This window comes from Ochotona princeps, chromosome 3 (assembly GCF_030435755.1).
Source record: "Ochotona princeps isolate mOchPri1 chromosome 3, mOchPri1.hap1, whole genome shotgun sequence".
Taxonomy (NCBI): Eukaryota; Metazoa; Chordata; class Mammalia; order Lagomorpha; family Ochotonidae; genus Ochotona; species Ochotona princeps.
Genome location: NC_080834.1, coordinates 25,304,239 through 25,316,317, shown reverse-complemented (window position 1 = coordinate 25,316,317; position 12,079 = coordinate 25,304,239). Strand labels below are relative to the sequence as shown.

Genomic DNA, 12,079 nt, shown 5'->3' with positions numbered 1-12,079 from the left:
ATGTCAATGTAGAATTCACAGGATGTGGTTCAGAACTTGCATTTTGGTTACTTAATACCATGTCAACTAATTCCATAACGTTATAAACTGTTACTGATGTAATGTTGGGGCTTTTAATTGATCACCCAGCACCACGCTGGGCGACATTAGGACCCCCCATGGGAGCACCATTGTTGTACTGTCTTGTGGGTTTCCCCTCCTGCTTTAAAACACTCCCCTGGGCCCATCTTGGCACAGCCCCACGGGAGCTTGCTGCAGGTAAACCCCTGGGCAGCAAGGCCCAGCCCCATGGGAGCTTGCTGTGGGCACACCCCTGGGCCCACCTTGGCACAGCCCCACGGGAGCTTGCTGCACGCACATCCCCTGGGCCCACCTTGGCACACCCCATGGGAGCTTGCTGCAGGCACACCCCTGGGCAGCGGGACCCAGCCCCATGGGAGCTTGCTGCGGGCACACCCCTGGGCCCACCTTGGCACAGCCCCACCAGGTTCTCCTTCCCAGGTCGTTGCTGTGAGGATACTTCCTGACTGTGGTCTGAGCCAGCTGTGGTCAGTGGCAGTGAGGGTGGGGAACCCTGTGCTTCAGTCAGAAGGGAAGGCGTGTGCCCACGGGAAGGTTAGGGCCGCTCTGGAGCCTGTTGCTGAAGGAAAGGAGGAGACCCCATGGTCAGCAGCCACCTCCCTGGCTTGGTTGCATGGTCACCCCCTCCGAGGGTCCCTCCATCCTCCATACTGTGGGACTTCTGGGGGATCTCTCTGGAAGTCGTGCCCTTACAGCAGTGGGGACCATGCCCTGCACACTCTTTGCCAGGGACCTCCAGGCACAGGGGCCCCTGCCCGCCCTGGCCAGCTATCCCCTGACAAGAGCACTCTCCCCCTCCCTCACGGTGGTGGTGAGAATGGGCCCTGCAGAGGGGCAGCACACAACTCCACACGGTCCACACTGGGCTGGCTGAGCTCTGCCCGGTCCACACTGGGCTGGCTGCCGCCTCCGGGCCAGGTCCACGGCTCGGTGCTGGCTGCCGCCTCCGGGCCAGGTCCACACTGGGCTGGCTGCCGCCTCCGGGCCAGGTCCACGGCTCGGTGCTGGCTGAGCTCCGGGCCAGGTCCACGGCTCGGTGCTGGCTGCCGCCTCCGGGCCAGGTCCACACTGGGCTGGCTGCCGCCTCCGGGCCAGGTCCACGGCTCGGTGCTGGCTGAGCTCCGGGCCAGGTCCACGGCTCGGTGCTGGCTGAGCTCTGTGCTTCCCTCACTTCTTTCCTGTGTCTGATCTTCATTCCAGAAAGGAGAGACTGTGAAGAAGATGCGTGAGGAGGTGAGCGTGGCTCCCCGGGGAGGCTCTGTACCTGGCAGGGCAGAACGTCAAGGCTGGAGGGTCTCAGGTGGTTCTGCCCATGCCCTCAGGGGCCTGTTGGTGTCCTGCCCCCACATGCAGGGATGGGGTCTCTGGCCCAGGGCTCCAGTGCAGGGCACACGGGCAGGGGCCGTCCCCACTGACACTGGACATGGGCTCCCGAGGCATCACTCGGGCTGTGTGCTAAGATCCTCCAAAGGAGGTCTCTCAAGGGCACATCACTGCTGAGGGCTGAGGCTTGCCAGGCAGGGCCAGGTAGTTACGGTGCTGGCCTATGGTTCGATCCTGGCTCTGGGCTTGTTTTGCTCCCACTCCAGAGCGGGGCAAGGATCAACATCTCAGAAGGAAACTGCCCAGAGAGGATCGTGACCATCACAGGCCCGACGGACGCCATCTTCAAGGCCTTTGCAATGATCGCATACAAGTTTGAGGAGGTAAGCAGCGGCTGCGCCATGCCTCCGCCTGGTGGTGAGCTGGCCTGATCCCCAGCAGGCTCTCCGGACACAGGCTCAGTCCAGCCTGCCCAGATGTCCTGCTCATTCCCAGGGCCTCTCTTTAGCTTCTCTGCCCCATCCTGGTCCGCCTGCGGGCGGGCCAGCACCTCCTCCTCAAGCCAGCCACTCTGGCGTGAGCATGGTGAGAGACCCGTCTCACTCACCTGCACCTACACGTGCAGTGTGGTTTTACAGCAATCTCCATGTCTCACCCAGGGCACACTGCGACCACTGATGCCCAGTGAGCAGCCAGCCCTGTGACGTGGGCCTTGGCGTTCTGGCTGGTCTTGCCCAGGTCTCAGCAGCGGGCGTCTCCAGGAAGGTGTGTAGCTTGGTTTAGTTCCTGAGGAGCATAAGGCATTAGTCTGGGTGCTAAGCACCCGGTGACCTGGCGCCAGGAGAGGTGGCCCGTGGCAGAGGCACATGCAGACCTGGGAAGGAGCTGCTGTGGGCCGTGCGGGGCTAGGGTCGAGGCCAGCGTGGGCTGCTCGTGTCCTTAGCAGAGGCATTGGCCCGGCATTCCATGATTGTCGTTAAATTTGAATTTAGAATTGTGGGTCAGTAGACTTCAGTAACTGATCATTTTCCGAGGGGTGAACACCAGCGGGCAGTCTGCTTAGTCAGTTGCCCGTGTAGAGGTAGGTGAAGACTTGCCCTTCTGGTCTCTACCTTCAAGTCCAAGTCAATGCCAGACCAGTGCCCTGGGCTGCCACCCTGGCCTACAGCACCTAAGGCGTGGCTCTCAGGAGACCTGGCCCTTCATGGGGCCTCTATCTGGCTTCAGGTTCATGGTGGAACGAGTCAAAGATGTATAACTCAGGTGACCTGGGGCCCCCGGCGGCCAAGAGGCCCTAAGCCCTTCAGTAGTGACCGCTCTGGCCTGAATTTCACGGAAGCTGAGTTCAGCTCTGGCCTGAGGTCTGGGTGTTATGTCACCTGGGTGCCTGTCACATGAGGCAGCTGGCCCCAAGGGCGTGGAAAGGTAGCGTGGAGCACCTGGGAAAGAGGCCAGAGTCCTGTGGTCCTGGCTACCGTCACCTGCTCACTGCCCGCTGGCCAAAGGGTCCCATGCCAGAGCTACCTGCTGGTACAAGCTACTACATGAGTTGCCAACTCCCTCTTGAAGCACGTTTGTGTCCTGAGCATCGGAACATGGACCAGATGAACCGCCTGCCAAACGCAGCCCTTACCAAACACCCCCTCATTGCTCTGAGTCAGTGACACATCCTCTCCCCCAGACCCATCACTGTGCAGCACCCCCACTTTGGACACCACCACACAGTCTTCCCCAGACCATCCCATACTCCAGGATCCATTTGTCCCATGTGTCCACCTGTCCACACCTGTATGACAAAGGTCAGACCAGAGCTGTGTGTCCCCTGGCCCTGTGTCCTGTTCCAAGTCCCCTTCAGCCCAGGGACCTCCCACACTGTGCTGGGGGCATGTGTGGAGTCTCCCCTGGCCATCTCGCTGTCCTCCCAGAGCCTGGCCACTGCCGCTTCTCCTGCATTGGCAAAGGGCTTCCGGCCTGCGGCTGAAGAGGAGCCCTGTGGCCCCACTGCCCTTTGTGACAGGAATCTTCCGTGTTCCTCCTCAGGACATCATCAGCTCCATGAGCAACAGCCCTGCCACCAGCAAGCCACCGGTCACCCTGAGGCTGGTGGTCCCGGCCAGCCAGTGCGGCTCGCTCATTGGCAAAGGTGGCTCCAAGATCAAGGAGATCAGGGAGGTAACAGGATATTTCCTGCCTGGGAGGGAGAGGGTGCCAGCCCGAGCAGCAAAGCAGACCACTGTGCATGCCACGGGCTCCACACCAGTCCTGCAGGCCATGGCAGCTCAGAGCTGTAACAGGGACAGCAAGTCCATAGGACGTGCAGACCCACAGTGACAGACTGTAGGTGGGCCTCGTTCATGCAGGAGGTTAGGTCTGTGCTGGAATGGACCCATGTCCGTGAGAATGCTCCAACCGGTGTCACTCACAGGGCCAGGCTGACTCCATCTGCTGAAGGAATATCTGTGCTTGTGGAGAGATGGGAGGGGCTCCAGGAGGGGAGGGGACCGAACGGGGGTGAAGGGGTAACTTTGAGGGTGGTGGGAGAGCAGGCGCGGCCCCCGTGCTGGCTGGGCCTGCTAGCCACATGTCTACTGAAAGTCCTGCATAGTGCTGCCCGCTGCGGCCTGTGCTCCTGGCCCCACCCGATGTGCAGTCTCTGCAGTCCACAGGTGCCCAGGTCCAGGTGGCTGGGGACATGCTGCCCAACTCCACGGAGCGGGCGGTGACCATCTCGGGGACCCCGGATGCCATCATCCAGTGTGTCAAGCAGATCTGTGTGGTCATGCTGGAGGTACCGTCTGCATCCCACGGGCCGGCGTGCTCTGCCCGTGGCTCCCCAGCCTCATCGCCCAGGGCTGGGGTGCCTCAGGTGCCACAGGGCAGGGGCTGGGACGGGACGGGACAGGGCACACTGCTTCCTCAGTGGACGCCCTGTCACTCGGCCGGGGTAGGGGAGCGGGAAGGGAGGAGTGAGCCACCCCTACACTCGGGGACTTGGACAGGAAGTTATGAGTTCCAAGGAGAGAGAGATTCAGGAAGGAATTCCAGAGCCCAGATCTGCCTCCCAGCCAAGGCTTTCCTGGGGCAGGAGGGCCGAGACTGGAGGCTCCCAGGTGACAGCCACATCCCCAAGTGGAGAATGGAAATGAGGGGACTCAGAGATGCCAGGTGGGCACTGATGAGCAAGAAAACCTCCCTCAAATGTGGGAGGAAGACAAAGCCATGACATGTGAGTTTGAATCCATCCCCACTGACGTGTTTGGCTGCTGGCCTCTGTGGGTACCTTGGAGGCCTTGTCCCAGCCAGGTGCCAGGCCATTCACCCCAGTTCTGCCAGGGCCTCCTCCCTCATGGCCAGAGTGCCAGGCTGCTCACCCCCAGCTCTGCCTGGAATCCTCATGGCCAGGGTGCCAGGCCACTCACCCCCAGCTCTGCCAGGAATCCTCACGGCCAGCCAGGGTGCCAGGCCACTCACCCCCAGCTCTGCCAGGGACCCTCACGGCCAGCCAGGGTGCCAGGCCGCTCACCCCCAGCTCTGCCAGGGACCCTCACGGCCAGCCAGGGTGCCAGGCCGCTCACCCCCAGCTCTGCCAGGGACCCTCACGGCCAGCCAGGGTGCCAGGCCGCTCACCCCCAGCTCTGCCAGGGCCCCCTCCTGGCCCCTCCCTCATGGCTGCAGCTGCCTCTCCAGGAAAATGCAAGTTTGTTTTCCTGAAGTAAAATAGCACTGCAGAGTCAAAAATGTTTTCTCAAATATCCTCCTTCTGAAACTTTCCCCATATTCTGGTCGAACTGAGCACGTGGTGCCAGTGCCCAGTTGCTGGCCCACGGCTGGAGGGGATGGGCCTGCCATCTGGGCTGCATGGGTCCCACCTGGCTGGGGGACTCCTGGTCCAGGCCCACACACGCAGAAAGCGAGGACACAGACCATACCTGTGATGTGCGGGACAGTCGCTAATGGCAAGGCCTGCCTGGTGTGGCCTTGGCCGCACGCTGGCCTCATAGGCCACGGCCTGGTACTCACTGCCTGCTCGTGGAACTTGACATTGAAGTGAGCCAGTGGGTCTGCGCACGGTGAACAAGCGGGCCAGCTGTGTGCTGGGCTGTGATGCTGTCACAGCCCATACAGGCCAAAGGGGAGCAGAAGTCACACCACAACTAGCTCCATGAAAGAAACTCAGCTAAATCCCATAGCAGCTCTGCAAATCCTCTTTGCTGACCCCAGCCCACAGCAGGGATGGGCATGGGCATGCTCTGTGCCCTGGAAGTGAGGAAGGTATGCTGGGGCCTGGGAGGATGGCCACCAGAGCTGCCAGAAGCCACCACTCCAGGGCAGCCCGGGCCTGTAGCCTCGCTCGCTCCTCTTCCAGGGCATGTTGGGGAAGAACAGGCTTGGAAGCCAGTCACTTGGGGCCAGAAGGACTGGTGGGGGGATGCCCTGTTAGGGGGTGCAAGCAAGATGACACAGACATGTCTAAGGTTTATTAAGGAGCCTTTATTCCCCGGGCTTGGTGATAACAGAGCATACTAGAAATAGCAAATCACAAGTCCATACAGCAATCCAGCCAATCATAATCCAACCAAACATAACCCCAAGAGGAACAAATGGTCATTACCCTTAAGTCTATGCGTTAAGCTGAAGACCTATGTCCCAGCTTCCCCAGCATTGTTAGTTATCCTAAGAGACATGCAACGAATTACCTGGACACACTTCCAAAGCTTAGACCCTCACCTTTCCTCGGCTTTTCCACCCACATTCCATCACTGCCAGGCCTCACCTCACCTGGAACTCCTGACAGCACACAAACCAGAAGGAACATTGCTATCTGCCAGAGGCCAACTCCAGCCGAGTTTGGGACTCGCGAAGGGTGCGTGGATTAGGCGTAGAAAAGAATTGGACCACTACAATTTCAGGATCATAAAGGACCATGCAAGGAAGCTGTCCCCTTTACTTATACAGAAGCAGTCACAGTTCAGGCAGACATTGTGCGTCATGGTGCTGCACCCACTGGACCGCCTGGTGCGGGTCTCGAGCAGCACAACTACAAAGTTTTCTTTAGGGGCGGTTTGACACAGCTTCAAGGGGGGCACCATTTACAACAGGTGAGTGAGGAAGGATCATGTATTCCCTGCTTGTCTCAGCTTGCCAGCCCCTGCCTGCTCTCCTCAGGTCTGGGCTCCAACCTTGGCGCCACCTGTGACAACCAGACCCCGATCTTGAATTCTGTATGGGTTAATAAGGCTGGAGCCTTGATTTATGGGGATTGGGGCCATTGGCACTAAGGTCGTGTTGGCCATTAGGCCTGCAAGCTCACAGTTTGTTAGCCTGGCAAGTAAAGCAGGAGTTACAAAGGCAAAAAGAATTGCAGTTAGCAATGAACCATGTTTACTCCATTTTGATTTCAACTCTACAATGGACAAGTGGGTGCTTCCAAAGATAATTCTGCAAATTGTTTCACCTTAAGGCGGGGCGTTATCCATTCGATGTTGCAGCCAGGAATTCCTCAGTAGACAACACATATTAATCAGTAATACACTCCTATTACAATTCTCATTCTACGACTTATCAGTTAGAGGGGAAATGTATCACAGAAGGAGAAACCTAAAGATTAAGGACAGAAAACCCTAAACATAGATTCCCAACTACGGACTCAATAACCCTAAGTTAGTTTGAAAGCATGTATTACGATGTTAGTACAGACGTTCTTGAGCTCTTCCAGCCCAAGGGCCATCAGAGCACCCGGGACAGCATACATTGTTAAAGGCCCGTTCACCACGACGTTGTTGGCAGCATTACCTCCCAAGCTCACATTGGTTGTAGAAACGGTCTCGCAGGGGCAAACAACAATGCCTCAATAGATTACAGAATTAGCGGGGTGGCGGGGTGTCCTTGCAAAGGGGGGTGGAACTGCATTCAGGTGGTTGTGGAGACATCCGCCTGGCCCTGCCGTGCAGCGGGAAGCTCCCCCGGGCCCTGCCAAACAGGGGAGCTGTTCTCTTCACACCTTCGTGTCGTCCATACCTACTACACAGACCTCAGCAGCTGTCTCCATCGACCTACCTAAGCATTGTCCTGGGGCAGCCAGAGCAAGGGAAGCACACGACCAGGCACTCCATCAAGAGCGTGAGCCCCTCCTCATCCTGGGCCTTTATAGGGGCTTGTGAGAGGCGTGGTTACACGACAGTGCAATACCACCCCCTCTCAGATGATAGATGAGAGTCACAGGTGGGCAGGCGCGACCACCCAGGTGGTGGGGGAAATGGCTGAGGGCTTCCTAAGGATGGGATTTACATTCCATTGCTGTTGGGCCCCACCTTCAGGACAGAGGGTAGGGGACACAGCCACATACCATTTGCCCACTGTCAAGGGTGCTGGCTGTCACTGGCTGCACCCCCTGACAGCCCCAGTGTAGGTAAGGAGCTCAGGGAGGGACAGGCAGCACTGGATGGGTCTGCACAGCAAGCCCTGCATGGGCTGTGAGACCGCAGCAAGCCCCAGCCTCTTCAGAGATGCCTGCAGGCTGTGGTCCCAGCCCGGGTCAAATCAGACCCCCCCCCAAGGCCCTGCCTCTCCCCAGGGCGCTGTCAGCACACCTGGCCTGTTCAAACCACCTTGCAATCCCCCACCCAGGACGCTGTGTAGCAGCCCTGGTCTAGTCCTTATGCCTGCCACTGTGCTCAGTGCTGCCCACTCCTGTATGCACTGGGTGGGGCAGCTGAAGTTCTTCCAGGGTCTGCCAGCAGGGCAGCTCTCCCAGGCTCACCGCCCACCTGTGTGCTGGGACTGCGCTCCGCAAGGGGACGCCACGTAGGAGGTCAGGGGTGCTAGTCACCTCACCAAGGAGAAGGGAGCTTGGCTGGAATGTTCTGGAGGATGTTGCTGATCCTGCTACCGGAACTCTGTGTTTCAGGCAGAGAGTGGCAAGAGGAGCTCTGAGAGACGTCAGCACGGCTGTGGAGCATGCAGCCCACGCGCTGGGGAGCACCCTCTTGTAACTGTGGTCGGGCATCTCTGACTGTCTGCTCTCACCTCTGGCCCAGCAAAGCGCATGGGCGCAGTGGGCATGGACACTGTACACCTGAGGGCAGGCTCAGCTTGTCCCGGGGGGATTCCTGTGCAAAGGCCTTGGTACCAGAGGGCCTAGGGAGGGGCTAAGTGGGGGACAGACAGGGCCACAGTGGTTACAGGGCATTCTCAGGTCGGGGGTTGCTGGAAGGGCAGACAGAGTCCAGGGGGAGATGTGGCTCTGTGTCCCTGCAGGTGAGCTGTGCCGGCTGGCTCACTCCTCCCACCCCTGGAGCACCTGGCTGCTGTGGCCAGGGGAGGGGGACAGGTAGGGGAAGGGGCCTGGACATGCAGTTGCTCTAACCTCTCTCTCCCTCTCCTGTCCCTTCTCCTAGTCCCCACCGAAAGGTGCCACCATCCCCTACCGCCCAAAGCCCGCCTCCACCCCTGTCATTTTTGCAGGTGGTCAGGTAAGAGCCGACCCGCTCGCGGCCTCCACTGCCAACCTCAGCCTTTTACTGCAGCACCCGCCGCTGCCCGTTAGTGCACTCAGGTTTTCTCGCCTTCTCACGTGCACGTGTCCGCCCACGCACAGGACGCAGAGCTCTTCTGGCCACGCCAGGCTGGAGGAAAGGGGGAGGCTCCCTCACACACAGGGAAGACGCAGCACGGCCCAGGCCCCACCCCGGCACCCAGGGAACAGATGCTTCAGGGGGTTCTGGGAGTGTTAAAAGCTCAGGCCCATGGAGAAGAGCCAGCCCCGGAGAGCCAGGGCCCCAGGCAGGTGTCCTTACAAGGGCAGAGTCACAGGGGTCACACCTGGCCTCCCGGGCTCACAGACCCAGCCACCAGGAGTCACACACCTGGCCTCCTGGGCTCACAGACCCAGCCACCAGGAGTCACAAACCTGGCCTTTGGGTTCCAGTTGCTGCCAGAAGAGGATCTGGAAGGGCCGGGAGGGCAGTGGAGCTTACGCAGCGGCCTGTGCTGGCCCAGTAGGGCCTCTGGAGAGCAAGGGGGGTGCCCCGCCCCACCCCAGGCCCCACAGCCTTTGGAAGCCGGGCTTGGCCTGGAAGAGCTCTGGGTCCAGGAGCGGCAGTGTGTTTGCTCAGGGGAGAGTGGAGACAGAGGCAGCCCTCCTGGGGTCTCGCGCTGTCACTGGAGGAGAGAGACAGGAGGCAAGTCCAGATCTGCTCGTGGTCTCTGCAGAGGAAGGGGGTCTTGGCAGATCCTGCCGGCGGCCCCATCCCCGTCTCCTGAGCCGGGACCACTACACGCAGCAGCACACACTTGCCTCAGTCCCACCTTCCATTTCACAGGTCAGGGGCTTACCAGCCCACAGCCTTGGGAACACTGGACTGCCCAAGAACCAGGCTGACCTCAGGGACAGGCTGGACTGTCCCCCTGCAAGAGGCTTGCTCGTTGATCCATCTCCTTGGCTTTCCCCAGGGCTACGACTCGCTGGGTCACTAGCCTGTGTGGACCCGACCTCCCTGTCACACTCCAATCATGCTGGGCCCACCTGTTAAAACATGGGCCTTCCTCATGGAGAGAAGAGGCACTGTATAAACACACATGGAATTTGTGACACCATGTTTGGAGTCACGGCCCCAGCTCGTGGGGAGCAGCCCCCACGGGGGATCCAGACACTGACCCCATCTCAAGGACACGCTGCGGTGTCTGCTAAGATTCCTTCACCTTCTCCACCAGTGACAGTCCTTGCAGATTCCAAACCTGAGGGAGGGTCTGGCGCTTGGAGGAGTGACATGGTCTCCTCCCAAGTGTTCATTGCAGGCCCCTTGGTGGCCCAAGATTGGGAGCGACAGCCCGTTCCCGGACCCCTACTCAGATGCAACTTGGTGTCTCTGCTCTCCCTTGACTGTGGTGCATTTGTGGTTTGGCCGTGAGTTTCTGGGTCCCCTGGAAGCTCCTTGTGGGGGACCCATGGGCAGGTGAGGCGCTGCCATCTGCAAGGTCAGAGGGGCCAGAAGGAGGACAGTCACCACTGCGGAAGGCAAAGGAAATGATGAGGCTAAGCGACATCCCCTGGGACCCTGCCCTCACCCAGCTGAGGTGTGCTGTGCCCCACCCCACGGCCCGCCAAGCTTTGATCCTGTACATGATAAGCTAATTGGCCCCCTAACTGATGCACACCCTTGGTCCAGCTTTTACCATATTGAGCCTGGTCACTTTCTCAACTTCTCCTTTATTTATTTATTTATTTATTTATTTATTTATTTATTTATTTATTTATTTATTTATTTTAGATTTCTTGGGATAAATATTTCCCAAAGTATTTGTTCTGACAATGGACTGGATTTTCAGGATGTTGATTACTACACTGCCCCTTGGGGGTAAACCAGGCCATTCTTGGGGTTCTCTGTAGAAGAAACTCGGGGCAGGAGAGAGGAGCCTGGGCTGCCTTGGTTCATCCAGGCCCTTCTGACTGGTGCAGGGGCCGGGGCGTGGCCGCCAAGACACTGTGGTCCCTTTTCTGTCTGAGAGGACGGCTCTGTCCAAGCTCCTGGGAAGGCTGAGGGAGAGGGCTCCCCCCCCCCAGCCATGTCTTGCAAGGGGGGGTCCCCTGTGTGGCGCAGGCCCAGCTATTTGCAAGGGAGGCCCATGACCAAGATGCAGCTGTTAGCGAGAGGGGATCCCCCATGTGGCTGAGGCCCCTCCGGGAAAGGGGGGTGCCCCATATGGCTACAGCCCAAATGTTTGTGAGGCGGAAGATTCCCCAATGTGACCGAGGCCCCACTGTTTGCCGGGGGTCCTCCATGTGGCTGAAGCCCTGCTGTGTGTGAAGGAGAATCCTCCACGTGCCTGACGCCCCTCTGTTTGCAAGGCAGGGGTCCCCCACATACCTGAAGCCTGCCTCAGTGGGAGCTGATCCTGTCTCTCTCTCTCTAGGCCTACACGATCCAGGGACAATACGCCATACCCCACCCGGATGTGAGTTTTCATTTTGTCTCCCTGTAACCCTTCTCTTATTATCATTTACGTACCTGCATGCTGCTGTTGATTGCTACTAATATTAATATTACACAATAATATTAATCTGTATTCTCAGTGTCCTGACCTGTGTTGTACCTATATAGCCTTCAATAACCTTTTAACCTCTTAGCACTAATTCTGCTTGTGTTGAGGACTTGGCCTGATATCAAATTGTTTCCATTGTCTACTGCAGCCCCAGGTGTCCCTCCTCACATGGGGCACCTGCAGAGTGTATCCTTGCCACCTGTCTGTGTAGGGACCCTGTGAGAGGGCAGCTCAGTTCCTTGGGCCAGGCAGCTGTCAGGGTCTTCACAGTACCCCAGCCCCACCCCACCGCCAGCACCATGTGGAGATAAAGGGTCAGTCTGTGAAGAAACTGCAGCCCAGCCGCCACAGCCCACAGAGCCCACCTTTACATTGTGGGCTGAGCGAGGTGCTATGGGGGCTGCAGGCCTTGTGTGCTCAGCAGACTAAAGAATGCCCACCTTGCCTGCACACCTGCAGGAGCTCAGCCAGCAGGCGGTCTGCACAGGGCACTTGACTGTGCTGTGCCAGCCGGGAGTGGGGCGGTCTCCCCACCAGCACCCGGCTCCTAGAGCGGCTGGGGCTTAGAAGTTCTGGCAGGGTGGTTCTCCCTTTCTGTGGTTGGGGCCGTTTGACCACCGAGGCCCGTTGCCTG

At 59.0% G+C, this 12,079-nt stretch overlaps 1 protein-coding gene across 16 annotated transcripts in view; it reads left to right on the top strand.

The window, feature by feature from the left end:
* PCBP3 (poly(rC) binding protein 3) overlaps nucleotides 1-12,079 on the top strand; it is a 66,766-nt gene that overhangs the window by 41,815 nt on the left and 12,872 nt on the right. For 10 of the 16 annotated variants that reach the window (XM_058661197.1, XM_058661193.1, XM_058661190.1 and 7 more), the window contains exons 4-9: nucleotides 1,282-1,314; nucleotides 1,671-1,787; nucleotides 3,445-3,576; nucleotides 4,064-4,192; nucleotides 8,802-8,945; nucleotides 11,317-11,358. In XM_058661197.1, coding sequence (XP_058517180.1) covers nucleotides 1,282-1,314; nucleotides 1,671-1,787; nucleotides 3,445-3,576; nucleotides 4,064-4,192; nucleotides 8,802-8,945; nucleotides 11,317-11,358 — 597 coding nt within the window. The remainder of the gene's footprint in view (nucleotides 1-1,281; nucleotides 1,315-1,670; nucleotides 1,788-3,444; nucleotides 3,577-4,063; nucleotides 4,193-8,801; nucleotides 8,946-11,316; nucleotides 11,359-12,079) is intronic. The other 6 variants (XM_058661206.1, XM_058661202.1, XM_058661200.1 and 3 more) reach the window with 1 other exon arrangement.